This window comes from Saccopteryx leptura, chromosome 4, assembly GCF_036850995.1.
Source record: "Saccopteryx leptura isolate mSacLep1 chromosome 4, mSacLep1_pri_phased_curated, whole genome shotgun sequence".
NCBI lineage: Eukaryota > Metazoa > Chordata > Mammalia > Chiroptera > Emballonuridae > Saccopteryx > Saccopteryx leptura.
Genome location: NC_089506.1, coordinates 223,263,500 through 223,278,585, shown reverse-complemented (window position 1 = coordinate 223,278,585; position 15,086 = coordinate 223,263,500). Strand labels below are relative to the sequence as shown.

Genomic DNA, 15,086 nt, shown 5'->3' with positions numbered 1-15,086 from the left:
GCCGGGCGGAGCCGGAACTTTGGAGGCGGGGCCTGGAGGGCGGGGCGGAGCCATGGAGGGGCGGGGGGCTTGCTGGGCGGGGCGCGACCGGGAAGAGCGGGGCCGAGGAGGGTCGGAGGAGGCGGGGCCTAGAAAGCGGGGCCGCAGAGGGCTTGGGAGGAGGGGCCTGAGGGCGGGGCTGGGGCACGAGCGGCAGAGGGGCGGGGCCTCGAGGCGGGGCGGGGCCTCGAGGCGGGGCGGGGCCAGGGCACGAGAGGCAGAAGGGCGGGGCCTCTATGGGGCGGGGCCTCTATGGGGCGGGGCCTCTATGGGGCGGGGCCTCGATGGGGCGGGGCCTCGATGGGGCGGGGCCTGGCCGGGAGGGCTGGTCGCGTGCGGTCTTCCTGGCCTGCGCAGCCCGCCGCTTCCTCCGGGGTCCCTTCCGCCCGCCAGCCCCACCGGCAGGCACCGCTCGGCGCGTCCTCCGGAACCAGGTGGGAACTCGCAGCCCGGGCACGGGGTGCCGGCGGCCCCGCCTGCAGCCGTCGGTGCGCGGCCTGGGAACAGGTGAGCGCACCTGTCCGAGGCCCCGGGACCGGCTGCGGGCGCACAGCCCCCCCTTCCGCTGCTGGGCTTGATGGACCGGTCGCCGGGCCCCTCGCACCCCCGGCCCCGGCCCCATCCTGGCTCGCCGGGCCCCTCGCACCCCCGGCCCCGGCCCCATCCTGGCTCGCCGGGCCCCTCGCACCCCCGGACCCGGCCCCATCCTGGCAAAGCCCTCCTCAATCGGGGTGGGGGTGCCCTCCTCCCCGGGTCCCGCTTCCCTCCCGAGAACCCCCTCCCCGCCCCCGCAGAGAGTCCCCCCAGATTCATGACGGGGTGCTCGGCTCCTCCCGAGGTCCCCTGTTCTCGGTCTCCGTGTCTTCTCCGGACGGATCCCCTCGCCGCCTGCATGGCCCCGACCCGGGGCTCCCAGCAAACGCTTGCTCGTCCCCCCCCCCCCCCCCCGGCGTCTCCGGAGACTGGCAGGCGGGAGGAGGCGCCCCGTGGGGACGGTTGGCGTGGCCCTGGCCCCGGGGTGGGGTTGGCGGGGGGGCGGCTGCTGGCTCCCCGCGCAGGCCGCGGGCTGGGGCGGGCAGGAACGGCCCCTGACCCTCGGCATTCCGACCCACGCCCGCGGCGGTGGAGCTCCCCAAACCGGTCCTGGTGGCCCCGACTTCCCCAGGGCCCCGGGAGACCAGTAAAGGCAGCTGGGCTTGTTTCTGCTCGTTGCGGAAGTGACCTGAGCGGAGCCGAGCGCTGGGAACGTCCCTAACTCAAGATCTAGGCCAGCCAGCTGCGGTGCAGAGACGGAGACGGAGCGTGGGTGTGGGGGGCTTGGTCCTCCGGCGTCCAGGGCGGTCTTGTGTCACAGGAGGGCGTGTGTTATATTATATAGCAGAGGCTCGCTAGCTGAGGCCATTAACATGCTTTAAGTTTGCTACTAGATCCTATCGAGATTAATAGACTGCTCACAAAAATTAGGGGATATTTAAAAATGAATATGAAGCTATAAAATATCCCCTAATTTGCCTTACCTGTGGTGGCGCAGTGGATGAAGCGTCGGCCTGGAATGCTGAGGTTGCCGGTTCAAGACCCTGGCTTGCCTGGTCAAGGCACATACAGGAGTTGGTGCTTCCTGCTCCTCTCCGCCCCCCCTTACCCCCCCTTTTAAAAAATTTAAAAAATATCCCCTAATTTTTTGTGAGCAGTGTAGATTACCCCTCCCCCCCGCGCGCGCGCGCACACACACACACACACACACACACACACGCACTCAGCACGTGGGATAGTCAGTAAAACAAAACGTGAGATTGAGACAGCCCTGGAAATTCAAGGCTGTTGAGTCACAGAGTGTAACTGTGGCCAGGGCCACCCCATTGGGCATCTTGTTAGGAGGGAGAGAGTTACACACCAGTACAGAGGATGGGTTCTGTGGCACAGTGCGGTTGGGAGGCAGCCAGTTCGGTGTGGGTGGTAGTAAATACAGAAGAAATTGGCCACCAGTAACTGTTGTTTGAGAACGGCGTCTGGGGAGGAAAGAAGACGGTGGGACTTGACAGAGGGCATTCAGCTTGCTCTTTCTTTCTTTCTTTCTTTCTTTCTTTCTTCTATATTCTTTTCAGCATTTTGTCAGGCCAAAAAAATAAAAAAATAAAATAAATATAAGCTTTCAGAGATAATACTGTTAACATTTTATTAGATGTCTTCCTAGACCTTTTACTATGGCATATATCCATGAAATATTTATGAAACCATATGAAGTATGTTATAAATTTTCCTCACTTAGGGGCATAGTCTCATGTTTTCATGATTGCACAACACTCTGTTGTATAAATTTATCATTATTTAACCCTTGGAGTAGTGAGTTTTTATCATGCTTGCTAACCCCTGGGAGTGAGTTTTTTTTTTCCAAAAAATGAAATTAGTTCCAGTTCCAGTTTTATTAACTTAAAATCATGTTTGTTTGATACCAATTTATGGAAACAGGAAGAACACACATTGGCCTTTTTTTAGTGTTGCCTTCCACATTTTAAAAATAAAAATTTTTGTACGATTGTACTCTGGATGGTCAGGAGGCACAAGGACGTCCATGAACGTTCGTGCTACTCAAAGGGTTAACCAATTTTCTAATGGACATTTAGGTTCGTTTTATTGTTTTACCGTTTATTGTCTATTTTAATCAGGGAGGCCCGGCACATCTTTCCGATACTTTTTTTTTTTTTTCCCAAAGCCAGAAATGGGGAGGCAGTCAGACAGACTCCCGCATGCGCCTGACCAGGATCCACCCGGCACGCCCACCAGGGGGCGATGCTCTGCCCATCTGGGGCGTTGCTCTGCTGCAACCAAAGCCATTCTAGCACCTGAGGCAGAGGCCACAGAGCCATCCCCAGCGCCCTGGCCATCTTTGCTCCAATGGAGCCTCGGCTGCGGGAGGGGAAGAGAGAGACAGAGAGGAAGGAGAGGGGGAGGGGTGGAGAAGCAGATGGGCGCTTCTCCTGTGTGCCCTGGCCGGGAATCGACCCTGGGACTCCTGCAGCCAGGCCGACGCTCTACCACTGAGCCAACCGGCCAGGGCCTCTTTTGGATACTTCTGACGTACCTGATTATTTCCTTTAGGTTCCTGGAAAATAAATGATTGGATCAAGGTAAGTGTGCTTTGAAATTTTGATAGATATTGTGATGCTCCCTTTCTCTCTGCATGTCCACCATCAAAGTGTGACGATGGTAGAAGCTTGTGTTGGGCCAGTTACTTGGGAAAAACCACTAATGGTTTAAGAAACTTTTTTGTTTCCTCCAGTGACAAGAGACAGGATGACATGAGACATTCAGCTGTGCACTGCCCTGGAGAGCATCCTGGTGGAAGAGTTCATCCCTGAGAGACTGACCTGGGTTCCAGGATGGCCAAAGAGGAGCCCCCGAGTACCTTCAAGGACTTGCAAGAGTTGCAGAGGAAGCTGTCTTTGCTCCTGCAGTCTGTCCAGAATAATTCAAAGGTCAGTTTCCACATCAGTTCTGTACATATAATGGGAAATCCCAAAGTCACACCAGCTTTTTAACACCGTAGGAAGCATTCTCTCAAGTAGAAAAAATTTAGAGGTAGGTTAGGAATCTTTCTAGCTTGCCACCCTGCCATGTCTAAGTAACTCATTGTCTAAGACGGCTAGCATCCGCCGTGATAATCCATGTTCCAGGCAGTGGGATGGAGGAGAGGGGAAGGAAGACTTGCAAGCCACCTGGAATTTTAGGTGACTTCCTGGAAGTCACACATAAAACACACCCACTTCCACCTCAGACCAGAACTCAGTCACATGAACACCTCTTGTGGCAGATCTCGTTCTTTAGCTGGATACAGAGAGGCGACTCTCAGCGTGTGTGTCACAGACACCATCGTTTTTTTCGTTTTGTTGTTAATATTGGCTTGCCTGTTACCCTGAAAATGAGGTAGCCAAAGTCTACTTTAAGATTTGACTTGGGCCCTGGCTGATTGGTTCAGTAGTAGAGCGTTGGTCCCGCATATGGATGTCCTGGGTTTGATTCCCTGTCAGGGCACACAGGAGAAGTGACCATCTGCTTCTCCACCTTTCCCTCTTCCTGTTTTCTCTTCCCCTCCCCCCCTCCTCCCACAGCCATGGCTTGGTTCAAGTGCTGAGGATGGCTCTATGGAGTCTCCCACCTAGAAATAGCTCAGGTGCTAAAAATAGCTCAGTTGCAAGCAGTGGCCCCAGATGGGCAAAGCATCTGCTCCAAGTGGGATTGCCAGGTGGATCCTGGTCAGGGCCCATGCGGGAGTCTGTCTTACTATCTCTCCTCCTCTCACTTGGAAAAAAAGAAAAAGGAAAAAGATTTGAGTTCAGTGTTCCACCAGAAACCCCTTGTCCAAGAGAAGTATGATGTGAGCCACGTAAGCAATTTAAAATTTTCTAGCGGCCACATTGAAATGGTAAAAAGAAGCAGATGAAATTTTAATGATGTAGTTTATTCACTTTATACCCAAAATACTATCACGTCAACATGTAATCATAAAAATTATTAATGAGAAGTGATTGAAGTGTTTACATTTTTTTTTACTGTCTTTAAATTCCAGTGTGTACTTTATACAGAATATTTTACTTTGAATTAGCCACTTTTCAGTTTAGTAGCCATTCAGTGGTGATGGGACTTTAGATAGTGTATTTCTTTCACTGTCCTATATGTGTTTATCTTTATAGCTCTCTTTTATGTGCCTTTCAGCATTTTCTCAGTGAAAAATAAAATAACAGCTCTCAGATACAGTATCATTTACATTTTGTGGCATGTCACTCTAGACTTTTTTCTATGCAACAAAAACACTCACATAAGTAACAAACTGAACTGTTTTGTAATCACAGTGCACACTGGACGTCAGTGCACACGTGCTGGGGTGTGTTAAGTGGTGGAGCTGTGCTGGGTGGTTCCCCCTTTCACAGATCTGGGGGTGGGGGTGGGGCCCTCACACTTGCTGTTTATCTGCAGCTGCCTTAGGTGGTTGATGTGATCTGTGTGACCCCTGTCTTGGGAGGATTGTTCCTGTGCTGTCGTCTTACTTAGGAACCTTCCCACTTTGTGACTGTGGACTTCTGCTTCCGGCAGCTGGAGCAGATACAGCCCTGGCCTGCAGACCTGGCGTCCAGTGATCCCGGCTCCTTCTTCGCCCACAGGTGGTGGCCTTGATGGAGTTCCCGGTGGGTCAGTACTTCTTCTTCGCCCACAGGTGGTGGCCTTGATGGAGTCTCCGGTGGGTCAGTACCTGGACAGACATCCTTTCGCGGCCCTGACCTTGCTGGTGTTTGTGGTCGTGTCGGCTGTCCCCGTGGGGTTCTTCCTGCTCCTGGTGGTCCTCACTTCCCTGGCTGCTTTCGTGGGAGTCCTGCTACTGGAAGGTGCCCTGCTCAGTTCTCTGCCCCCCTGGAAAACGACTCAATGGGGAGAAACATTCATTAGCCCCTGCAGCACTTGCCAGAGGTCCCTGTCCTTGTCACACTCACATCAACCAAGGCAGCTTGCTGGCAAAGTTAAAACACGGACTTTGAAGGCTGCTTTATTTATTTCATTGATTGATTGATTGATTTAGCATGCGAGAGAGAGAGGGAGAGAGAGAGAGGGAGAGAGAGGGTCAGACAGGCAGGAAGGGAGAGAGATAAGTATCAAGTCTTTGTTGCAGCACCTTAGTTGTTCATTGATCGCTTTCTCTTATGTGCCTTGACTGGGGGGTCCAGCTGACCGAGTGACCCTTTTTGCTCGAGCCAGCGACCTTAGGGTCATGTCTATGATCCCACGCTCAAGCCGGGTTGTTGTTGTTGTTTTTATGGGAAATCTCTTTGCTTTCAAAAAAAACAATCCCAGTTAACTATTGTTTTAAGCACAGTGGTTCAGGGGGTCTGGCTGCTCTCAGCTGTTTCCGGTGAATGCTTCTGACCACACTCTCCTCCAGGACTGGTCATCTCCGTGGGCGGCCTCTCCCTGCTGTGCGTCCTCTGTGGCTTGGGCTTCGTGTCCCTCGCCATGTCAGGGACGATCGTCGTGTCCTACGTGGTGGTGTCCAGCCTGCTCAGCTACTGGTTTGCTCCCAGGTAAGTACATGTTGACCCAACAGTGGAATCTCGTCCACGTGGGGGAATTTTACGGATGGGACCCACACCCGCCCCTGCCTAGGAGCAACGTTGTAAGAGGCTCATGTTCCTCAGAGTTCCCCGACACGGCCGGCGTCAGACGGGAGTGCACCGTGGCATTTCAGACACATCTGTGGCTCTCAGTATCTGCCACACAGGACGACTCATTTTGTTGTCATGACATGACAGCTCTTGGACGTGTTTGTTTAAACTGATGAATGCCTTTAAAAAGATGATCGTTCATTTTACAGGAATTTAAATGGGAACCGGGAATAAAGAATATGTGACATTCCTGACTGACTGACACGAATGAGTCTGACTAGCCACAAAATAGAGCTGAGTGAGAATGAACAAACAGGGGGCTTCTGAGAGGGTTCCTGTAAAACATTAAATCCGGTGTGTCGCTCTTACAACCGCGACTCAGAATCACTCATTTGCCAATCACAGTGGTGTATATATAGTGTAACAAATCCAAAGTGTCTACAATCAGTCCTCTCTGATGGAGAGAGGGGGATGGGGGTTTGAGGACAGGGGTCGCCCCCTCTTCCTGGGCGGCCGGCACTTGAACAGTCAGACCTCTTTCCTTCTCATCCTCGCCTGTGTCACGTGGTTGGTTTCCATGGCGACAGGCAGCTGACCCGCGGGCTCTGCTTCTCCGGGTTTGAAATGAAGGTCTTCTTTCTGGGAGAAGGGGGGCTCCATGGTGTGCCTGGTCCCTGTTCTTCAGGCTGAGTGTCTCATCACCGAGTGTGAGTCTGGTGTTTGACTCCGGGGGTCCTGCTCCTGCCAGGGACTTCCTTCCTCGGGGACCCCGACGGAGGGCACAGCGGTCCGTGTAACTGCTGCAGGGGAGCCAGCCCTATGGTGAACCCCCTGGAGACAGTGTGTCTGTCTGTCTGTCCTGGGCCGCTGTCCGAAGGGCTGCTCATGGTGATATATATATATATAAATATATTGATATCATATATATATATATATATATTTTTTTTTTTTTTTCTTTCATGCTTGGATTTTGTCCTTTGTTCTCGGGGTTTTGTATCTGAGTCCCGAGTGGGACGCGGTCCTGTTGCACTTCCTGTAAGCTCCTGCTCAGCCGGTGGTGGTGGCTGATACCCACCGAGCGCCCGCCTGTGCCAGGAACTCGGTTACATACTTGCCGGGCTTGAGCTCACAGAGTCCTCACCGCCACCCTGCGGGGCAAGGACCAGCCCCGTTCTGTGTCGGGGTAAAGGAGGCCACGTCCCAAAGCACAGAGTGGCAGGAGGGACTCGCGTCAGGTCAACGAACTCCAGAGCCTCTTAGGCAAGGTACCGGGTGACTTCACAACAGGGGCGGGGGACAGCTCCTACGTACCAGGGGCCGGGCCGTAAATCTCTTAGACTTCGTGGGCCCTGTGGCCTCCGCTGCCACCACTGAGCTCCGGTGCTGCCCAGACAATAAGGAGACAAAAACGGGGGTCACTGTGTTCTAATAAAACTTTATTTACAACACGGAGGCAGCAGGCCAGATCTGGTCTGAGGGTCGTGATGTGCCAGCCCTTGCCCTCGAAGAACATTTTGTTTTTTCTACAGAAGAGCCCTTGAGCTTAGTGGCTGTATCCCTGGAGTCACTTTGGCTTCTTATACATTCTTTCGATTGCTGTCAGTCTTAAAGGAGATAAAAGGAGAAGTACTCATCTCTTGACTGGGCTTATTGAGGTGGGTGCCTCTGAGCTCTGCCTGTTTCTGGATGTTGCTTTCCGGCCACAGGAAGTAGCAACATTGGAATGCCACCTGTTGACCAATGAAGAGATAGAAGAAGAGATTCAGGGTTTGTCCTCGGTCTCCTTCTCTCCTCTTCCTTCCCCTCTCCCTCCCCTCCCTCTCCCCCTCCTTCTCCCCCCTTCCCCTCCCCCCTTCTCCCCCCTCCCCCTCTTCCTCCTCCCCCTCTTCCTCCCACTCCCCCTCCTCCTTCTCCTCCCCCTCCCCCTCTCCCTCCTCCTCTCCCCCTCCAGACAAGGCACTTGGACCCCTTGTTTTCCCTGAGCCTGTCAGTTTTCAACCTCTGTGTTCCCAGGTTCCATTCTACCTTCTTAAAAATGAGTCTTTCAAAGAGTTTTTTTGTTTACGTGGTTTCAGTGTATTCATAATTAGTCAAATGGAAATAACAGGAATTCAAAAAATATTTATTCATTTAAAAAGAACAAATATAACCCTGTTGATTGAAAAAGCACATTTTATGAAAAGTAGCTATGTTTTTCTATACAACATGAACTAAGGGAGTGCTTGTCTCACGTTTCACAGAAACCCTGGTAGGCCTTTGTGGGCGTTGGCGGGTTCTCCTCTGGGCGGGTCCTCGTCTGGGCGGGTCCTCGTCTGGGCGGGTCCTCGTCTGGGCCGGTTCTTGTCCGGGCGTCCGTATTCGCTCCGTTGTGAGATGTCACCCTGGTTGAGGCAGAGGAGGAAGACCCAGCCTCACAAACGTGTGGTTGGAAAGGAAATGCTTTCTCGGGGGACTAGGGGTGTTCTCTGATGGAACACCGGAACTCGGCAAGTGCTAGTTTCTTCACGGTTAATCGAAACGTGAATTTGTTGTACCAGCGGGACTCGCTGAAGTCATGGATAGGTTCTGAGACTTGAAGCAACAGTGTATGAAAGCAGTTGTGCCCTGGGGAATTGATGTAACCCGGAGTTAAGCCGCCATGGCTTCTTATCAACCCTATAACAGGCATGACTCGATGACGTGCTGTCTTCTGTCATACTTAAAATCCACTGGTCTATCTGTACTTTTAATAGATTTTTTTTTGCCATGCATGATTTTGTAACACATTGCTCCAGTCACCAGAGAGTATTGGTTCTTTGAGGCCTGCAGCTCTTCTAAGTGTATGCTGAAAACCAAGAATCTGAGTGAAAAAGACACGTAGTATGTAATATTATTATTAAAAAATCGTCACCTGAAAACCCTTCCAGCAGTGGATTTTCAAAACTCAAGAAACAGATAACTCTTTTTGTTAAGAGACCCAAAGCAGAAGGGGGGAAAAGAGGAACTGTCCACTTTATTCCATGACGTAAACGGAATTTTGACCCTAAAACGTTAAGATAACACAACTAAACTTTTTAACAAAGGGAACAAAACTCTAGGATGTTCTCGTGACCACGAAGCCATCGTGGAAGAAATGCATCGCGGTGCTCCCCTGTGTAGACAGAGGAGCCTTTGAGAGGACACCCCATGCTGCTCGGGTGGGCGTCAGCGAGACCCCCCAGGGCCTGTGGTTTGGGGGCCGCGGGGAGCGGGGGGAGTCTGTGCCTGGCTGTGGGGTCGCCCCCGTCCTCGCATCTCCGCCCGCAGAGAGTGAAGGATCCTTAGTTCTTTTCTGTGCTTCTGTGATCAGGTAGGAATGCCCTGGGGGCAGGTAATGATGGCAGCTGGAGGCAGACACTCGCTTAAACAAATAGGGGTTATTTTTATTGTGTGAACGAGAGCACCGCCCTGCAGAGTCAACAGCGTGCCAGGCCCCTTCTGCCATTATGTTCCCGTCTGGAGCCCGTTGGGCCGCCTCCTCGTAGCTGGGGCGGCACCACCCACGTGCCAGGGAGGAGAAAGCGAGTCTTCCCTCGCGGCCGAGTGAGTCTAACGTGAGTGAGATCTCTTTTTCCCGCCAGGACCTCTCCCTGTCCTCCTCCAACCAAACCTTCGTGCCCAGAATTTTGTCAGGTGGACACTGAGCTGGAAGGGAGGCCAGGCGACAGAGGCTCAGTGTTCTCAGCGTCTGTAAGAAAACCTCGCAGGGAGTTGGACCTTGGGGGACGCAGCTGTCAGCCATGCTCGGGTGTGTGACCGTGGGGTGTCAGTGTCGGCAAGACTACTTGAAATGCTTAAGATAATTCACAGACCGGTTAGTTAATATCAACAGCACTACCTCCCCTTCCTTCTGAGATCTGCCGTCACAGGCGCCACAAAAGCCCTATTTTTCTCTCTCCCCCCCCTTCCTCCTTTAAAGTCAACGAGACATCGTCAGTTAATTGGAATCCGAAGACAGGGCTCTGAATCCCAGCCCCACTGTGTCTTAGCTGTGTGATCTTGAACAAACTCCTTAACTTTTCTCTGTTCTCAGTTTTCTTTTGTTGGTAAAACAGGGCTACTCCTTCCACAAACTGTGGGCTTAAAAGAAGATATTTATTATCACGCCTTGCTCTCCTTTCTCCCCAGGTCGTTGTGAGGACAGAGGCAACAACAGGGGAAGCACAATGTCTAATTTAGAAAAGGGAACAGGGGGCCTTGGTCGCTCGGCTCAGTGGTAGAGCGTCAGCCCGGCGTGTGGAAGTCCTGGGTTCGATTCCTGGTCAGAGCACACAGGAGAAGTGACCATCTGCTTCTCCACCCTTCCCCTTCTCGCTTCTCTCTATATCTCTCTCTCTCTCTTTTCCTCCTGCAGCCATGGCTCAGTTGGAGCAAGTTGGCCCTGGGTGCTGAGGATGGCTCCATGGCCTGTGCCTCAGGAGCTTAAAATAGCTCCATTGCTGAGCAATTGCCCCAGATGGGCAGAGTATCACGCCCTAGTGGGCTTGCCAGGTGGATCCTGGTTGGGGCATGTGCAGGAGTCTGTCTCTCTGCCTCCGCCCCCCCTCACTTAAGGGGGAATTAAAGGGGGGAAGGGGCCGTCACCCCACCTGCAACTCAGTCATTTCAACCCCTTGTGCCCTCAGGATCCTCACGGGTAAAACTGGTATAGCTCCAGCTCGGGTATGGTGACACCAAGCAGCTAAAAATAAACGGACGAAGAGTGTCATCTATTCAGCTGTGCACACGCTCAGTCCTACTCTTCATAGCAGCCGCAGAGCTAACCGTTCTCCCTTGTTACCAAACAGACCCCTGACACACGACTCCAGCGGCGGCTGTCAGCTGGCTACGAAGTCCGCGGACCCAGAGGGGCGCTCCCGGTAGTGACTGGCCCAACGGAACCGGAGCTTTTTACCCCGTCCCCTCTGGACAGTGGTTGGATCACACGTGCCCTCCGATGACGACGTGGAGGCCGCCAGGTGGTCAAGCCCCCCTCGGACGTGTTCTCTGACCTTGTCACCTGCTCGTCGGGCCCCGCAGGGGCCACCTGAGCATGGCCGTGGCTCAACACCTCCCGCCTCCCCCCCCCCCCCCAGCCATGCAGACTTGACCTTGGCAGGGTCCTGAGTCTCTGGACCCGGGCATCCTGACCCCAGAGGCTCAGATCGTGGGTTGTCCAGGAGCCCAATTTGGGGCAACTGTGGATTGCTGGGTGGTTTTTTCTTTTTAATCTTTCATTTTTCCTTTTTTTAATTTTCTTTTTAAGAAATGAGAGCTGTTTATTTCTAAAACAGACCAAGCTTTTCAATTTTATCAGCTTTTTTTGTCAGAAAGAACAGCCATGCCAAACAGTAATGGACTCTCAAAGCTGGAAAACAAGAGTGCAAAGTTAATGTTATACTTAAGAGCATTCTTTGAAAAAAAATCTCAAGGAATTGCACCCACTGTGGAGTGTACTGTTACGTGCTGTTCCTCTCAAATATTTGCCCTTGATACTTTTGTATTGTTTTAAAGAACTTGTACTGTTAAACCACTTAAAAAAAAAAAGAAAAATGTTCTATGAAAATGCTGAAGGACTACAGAAATTTTTTAAATCTGTAGTGGAATCCTATGGGATTTCCACTTCAGTGCTTTTTTTTGCTGTGGCATCTTACTCAATAAATATTTATTTAGATGAGCTTTATTTCTTTCCTGTGTTTTCTTCCCCGTTCCTCCCTAGATATCAGACTTCCTGTTCCTTCTCTGCCGATGTTCACGTCCAGGGCAGGTTTCGGGAAACAGGGCTTTTTTCAGTTACGAGTGATGGACTCTCAATTCCGAGCAGCTTAAAGAACAGAGGGCTGAGGGGGAGAGGTTCCCTTCCCTCCGCTGAAGGGCCAGGGGGTAGGGTTTCAGGCACTGCTGGGTCCAGGGGCTCAGGCAGTGCCCTGGGCACGTCCCGTCCGGTCCGGTCCTGGCCCAGCTCTCTTCAGCGAGGGCTGCTTCTTCAGGCAGGCCCTCCCGCACAGATGTCCAGCGGCTCTAGTTACACATCAGCCTGCAGTTAGAACCTTGTCCTGGACCAGGAGGCTGGGCTTTGCTGATGGAACACACAGCTATTCTGGGCTTGACGCCGGCTGGATAGACTTGGGCCGTGTGAACAAGCTTGAGTGACCAGGCGAATGGAATATGCTGATCGGGCAGGGTCGGGACACGAGTATTCTGGAACCAGGGAGGGCGTTTGCTCAGCAACTGAGCTCTTCTTAGTGCCTGAGGCAGAGGCCATGGAGCCATCCTCAGCGCCCAGGGCCAACTCGCTCCAATCGAGCCTTGGCTGCAGGAGGGGAAGAGAAAGAGAGAGAGACAGAGAGAGAAGCAAGAGGGGGAAGGTGGAGAAGCAGATGGTTGCTTCTCCTGTCTGCCCTGACCGGGAATCAAATCCAGGACATCCACACAGCGGCTGATGCTCCACCACTGAGCCCACCAGCCAGGGCCAACCGTTCATTGACTCCTTTCATTGCTAGTTATTCCATCCTCCTCCTGCCGGCAGTGCTCTGGGGAGAGAAACACTGTGCATCTCTTTCCCTTCAGGTGGGCTACAACATTACACAGACTACAGAGCAAGTCTCAACGGGGGGCGATTTTGCAAACCAACCCCCTCCCCAGAGAGGACGTTTGGCAGTGTCTGGAGGCACCTGTGATGGTCATGACTGTGTGTTTGGGTGGGGCTTGCTGCTGGCATCTAGCAGGTGGAGACCGGGGATGCTGGTCAACATCCTGTGACGCTCAGGACGGGCTCTACGACACAGAGGCATCCGGGCGCCAATGTCAAGACGTCCGAGGTGGAGAAACCCTGGTCTAGACAAACAACGAGAAGGAAGAACATCATCAGCCGGTCCGGGACGGGGCTGGGACGGGGCCAGGTCGGCACCAGAACGGCCTGTTCCCCAGCGACATCCGAGAAACTCACACCTTGACGTCTGTGAACTCCTTCAGGTTTTCAAAGAGCTTTCCCATCCGTTACCCGCTGTGACCTTTTCCCATAACAGCCCCGGGAGGTCCTACGTTCTCGTCTTTTGTGTCCCCACGTTCAAGCGGCGGGAGGGGGAACGGGGCCCCCACGTACGGAAGTCACTTGCCCACTTTTCGGAGGTCTCAGAGCCGCATCACAATCCCATCGCGGGCGTAACCTCTGCTCTCGCTGCTGGTTCTGTGACAGCGTGAGCGATCAGATCAGGGCGGGACAGCAGGAAAGGGGGCGGGACAGCAGGAAAGGGGGCGGGGCAGCAGGAAAGGGGGCGGGACAGCAGGAAACAGGGCGGGGCAGCAGGAAAGGGGGCGGGACAGCAGAAAGGGGCGGGGCAGCAGGAAAGGGGGCGGGGCAGCAGGAAAGGGGGTGGGACAGCAGGAAAGGGGGCGGGGCAGCAGGAAAGGGGGCGGGGCAGCAGGTAAGGGGCGGGACAGCAGAAAAGGGGGCGGGACAGCAGGAAAGGGGCGGGACAGCAGGAAAGGGGGCGGGGCCACACTCGGGAAGTTAGAGACCTCTCCAGGCTGGAGACTTCGCCGGGCTCTCCACAGCTCCAGGTCCCCTGCACATTCCTGTCCTCTCCCTTGTGCAGGTGACAGCTGCTAGCTCCATCTGGAAGCCTTGAAAACCCAGCCGAAGGAAAAAAGGAAGCGTCTCCTCAAACGAGTGTCTCCTAAAAACCAAGAGCTCCCTGTCAGCGCCAGTAGAGGGCACCCCCGCCCAGGCAGTGTCCTGCGGGCCCCCTGTTCTGGAAAAGGGGTTCGACTTGCGCTTCTTGGTGCATAATGTGCACGCCTACAGGGGGTGGTTACAAGGCGGATTCTGAGCCCGGAGCTCTCGAGCAGGACCATAGTTTCCATAGACCTTACGGACTCCCAGGCAAAGCCTTCCACGGACCGCACTTTGAGCGGCAAGGCAGCGGACGCCCTTGGCCGATTCTCCCTTCAGGGGGCACAGCTGAGGCCGAGAGGGGAAACTGCTTCCTCTGGCCGTGCTGCGCGTCTCTGCAGTGCCCGGCTGGACCCCGTGTCTGCTGCATCCCGGGCTAGCTTCTGGCTATTCCCCACCCACCCCTGCTCCTCTAGACCAGGGGTCCCCAAACTTTTCACACAGGGGCCAGTGCACTGTCCCTCAGACCATGGGAGGGCCGCCACATACAGTGCTCCTCTCACTGACCACCAATGAAAGAGGTGCCCCTTCCGGAAGTGCGGCGGGGGCCGGATAAATGGTCTCAGGGGGCCCCATGCGTCGTTTGGGGACGCCTGCCAGACCCTCAGCAGCGTTCAGGAGGGGAGTCTGCAGTGTGGGCGAGAAGGAAGAAGCTACCATCTGTTTTGAATCAAGCTTCTCTGATCTAACCTTGTGGGTCAAATCGCTTTCCTCGCAGAAGTACCAGTGGGAATTTTAAAGATGAGCCCAGCCTGAATCCGGTCCTCTGGGGCTGTGAGGGGGCAAAAGCAAACTAAATGTGTTAACAAAAGGTATTCTTTCTTTCTTATTTATTTATTTATTTATTTATTTTTGGTTTATACAAATTTGGCTCTTAATCAGAAATTTAAAAAAAAAGCTTACTTATAACTTGGTATGTTCTTATAGATGTAAATTAGAGTCATAGACTTTTTTCTAAAAATAAAAGTGTTGTGGGTTTTTTTTGTTTGTTTGTTTTTTAAGCTTTATAATATTGTCTTCCAATGACACTGGCTTAATTCTTCTTCCTATTGTGAGTACCGTTACGTCCTAGTCAGTTAGTGTATGTCCGTTTTATACCTTAGATGCTAGCAGGGAGTGAGAGCTATTAAAAAAAAAAAAACTGTAGCATGTTAGGTGGGTAAGTGCTAAAGAAAGAAGACTTAGACCAGGGTGCTAGGAGCAAGAGGGTCAGCACAGACTTC

General features: G+C 53.1%; 1 protein-coding gene across 2 annotated transcripts; it reads left to right on the top strand.

Moving 5' to 3' along the window:
- Positions 1 to 3,386: 3,386 nt before the first annotated feature.
- Positions 3,387 to 11,832, top strand: LDAF1 (lipid droplet assembly factor 1). Of its 2 annotated transcripts, none has more exons than XM_066383489.1 (4): positions 3,387 to 3,515; positions 5,252 to 5,420; positions 5,972 to 6,110; positions 10,997 to 11,832. In XM_066383489.1, the coding sequence occupies exons 1-4, from the start codon at positions 3,420 to 3,422 to the stop codon at positions 11,070 to 11,072; spliced, it is 480 nt and encodes a 159-aa protein (XP_066239586.1). In that variant the 5' UTR covers positions 3,387 to 3,419; the 3' UTR covers positions 11,073 to 11,832. The 2 variants fall into 2 exon arrangements, with proteins under 2 accessions (XP_066239586.1, XP_066239585.1); XM_066383488.1 differs by lacking the exon at positions 10,997 to 11,832 and adding an exon at positions 6,225 to 7,037.
- Positions 11,833 to 15,086: the final 3,254 nt, after the last annotated feature.

Bases quoted from the DNA above. Each gene is read 5' to 3' on its own strand.
- LDAF1 (XM_066383488.1), top strand. From the start codon at position 3,420: ATGGCCAAAGAGGAGCCCCCGAGTACCTTCAAGGACTTGCAAGAGTTG. The intron at 5,421-5,971 runs GTGCCCTGCTCA...ACTCTCCTCCAG, and splicing joins GGGAGTCCTGCTACTGGAAG to GACTGGTCATCTCCGTGGGC. The intron at 6,111-6,224 runs GTAAGTACATGT...CATGTTCCTCAG, and splicing joins AGCTACTGGTTTGCTCCCAG to AGTTCCCCGACACGGCCGGC.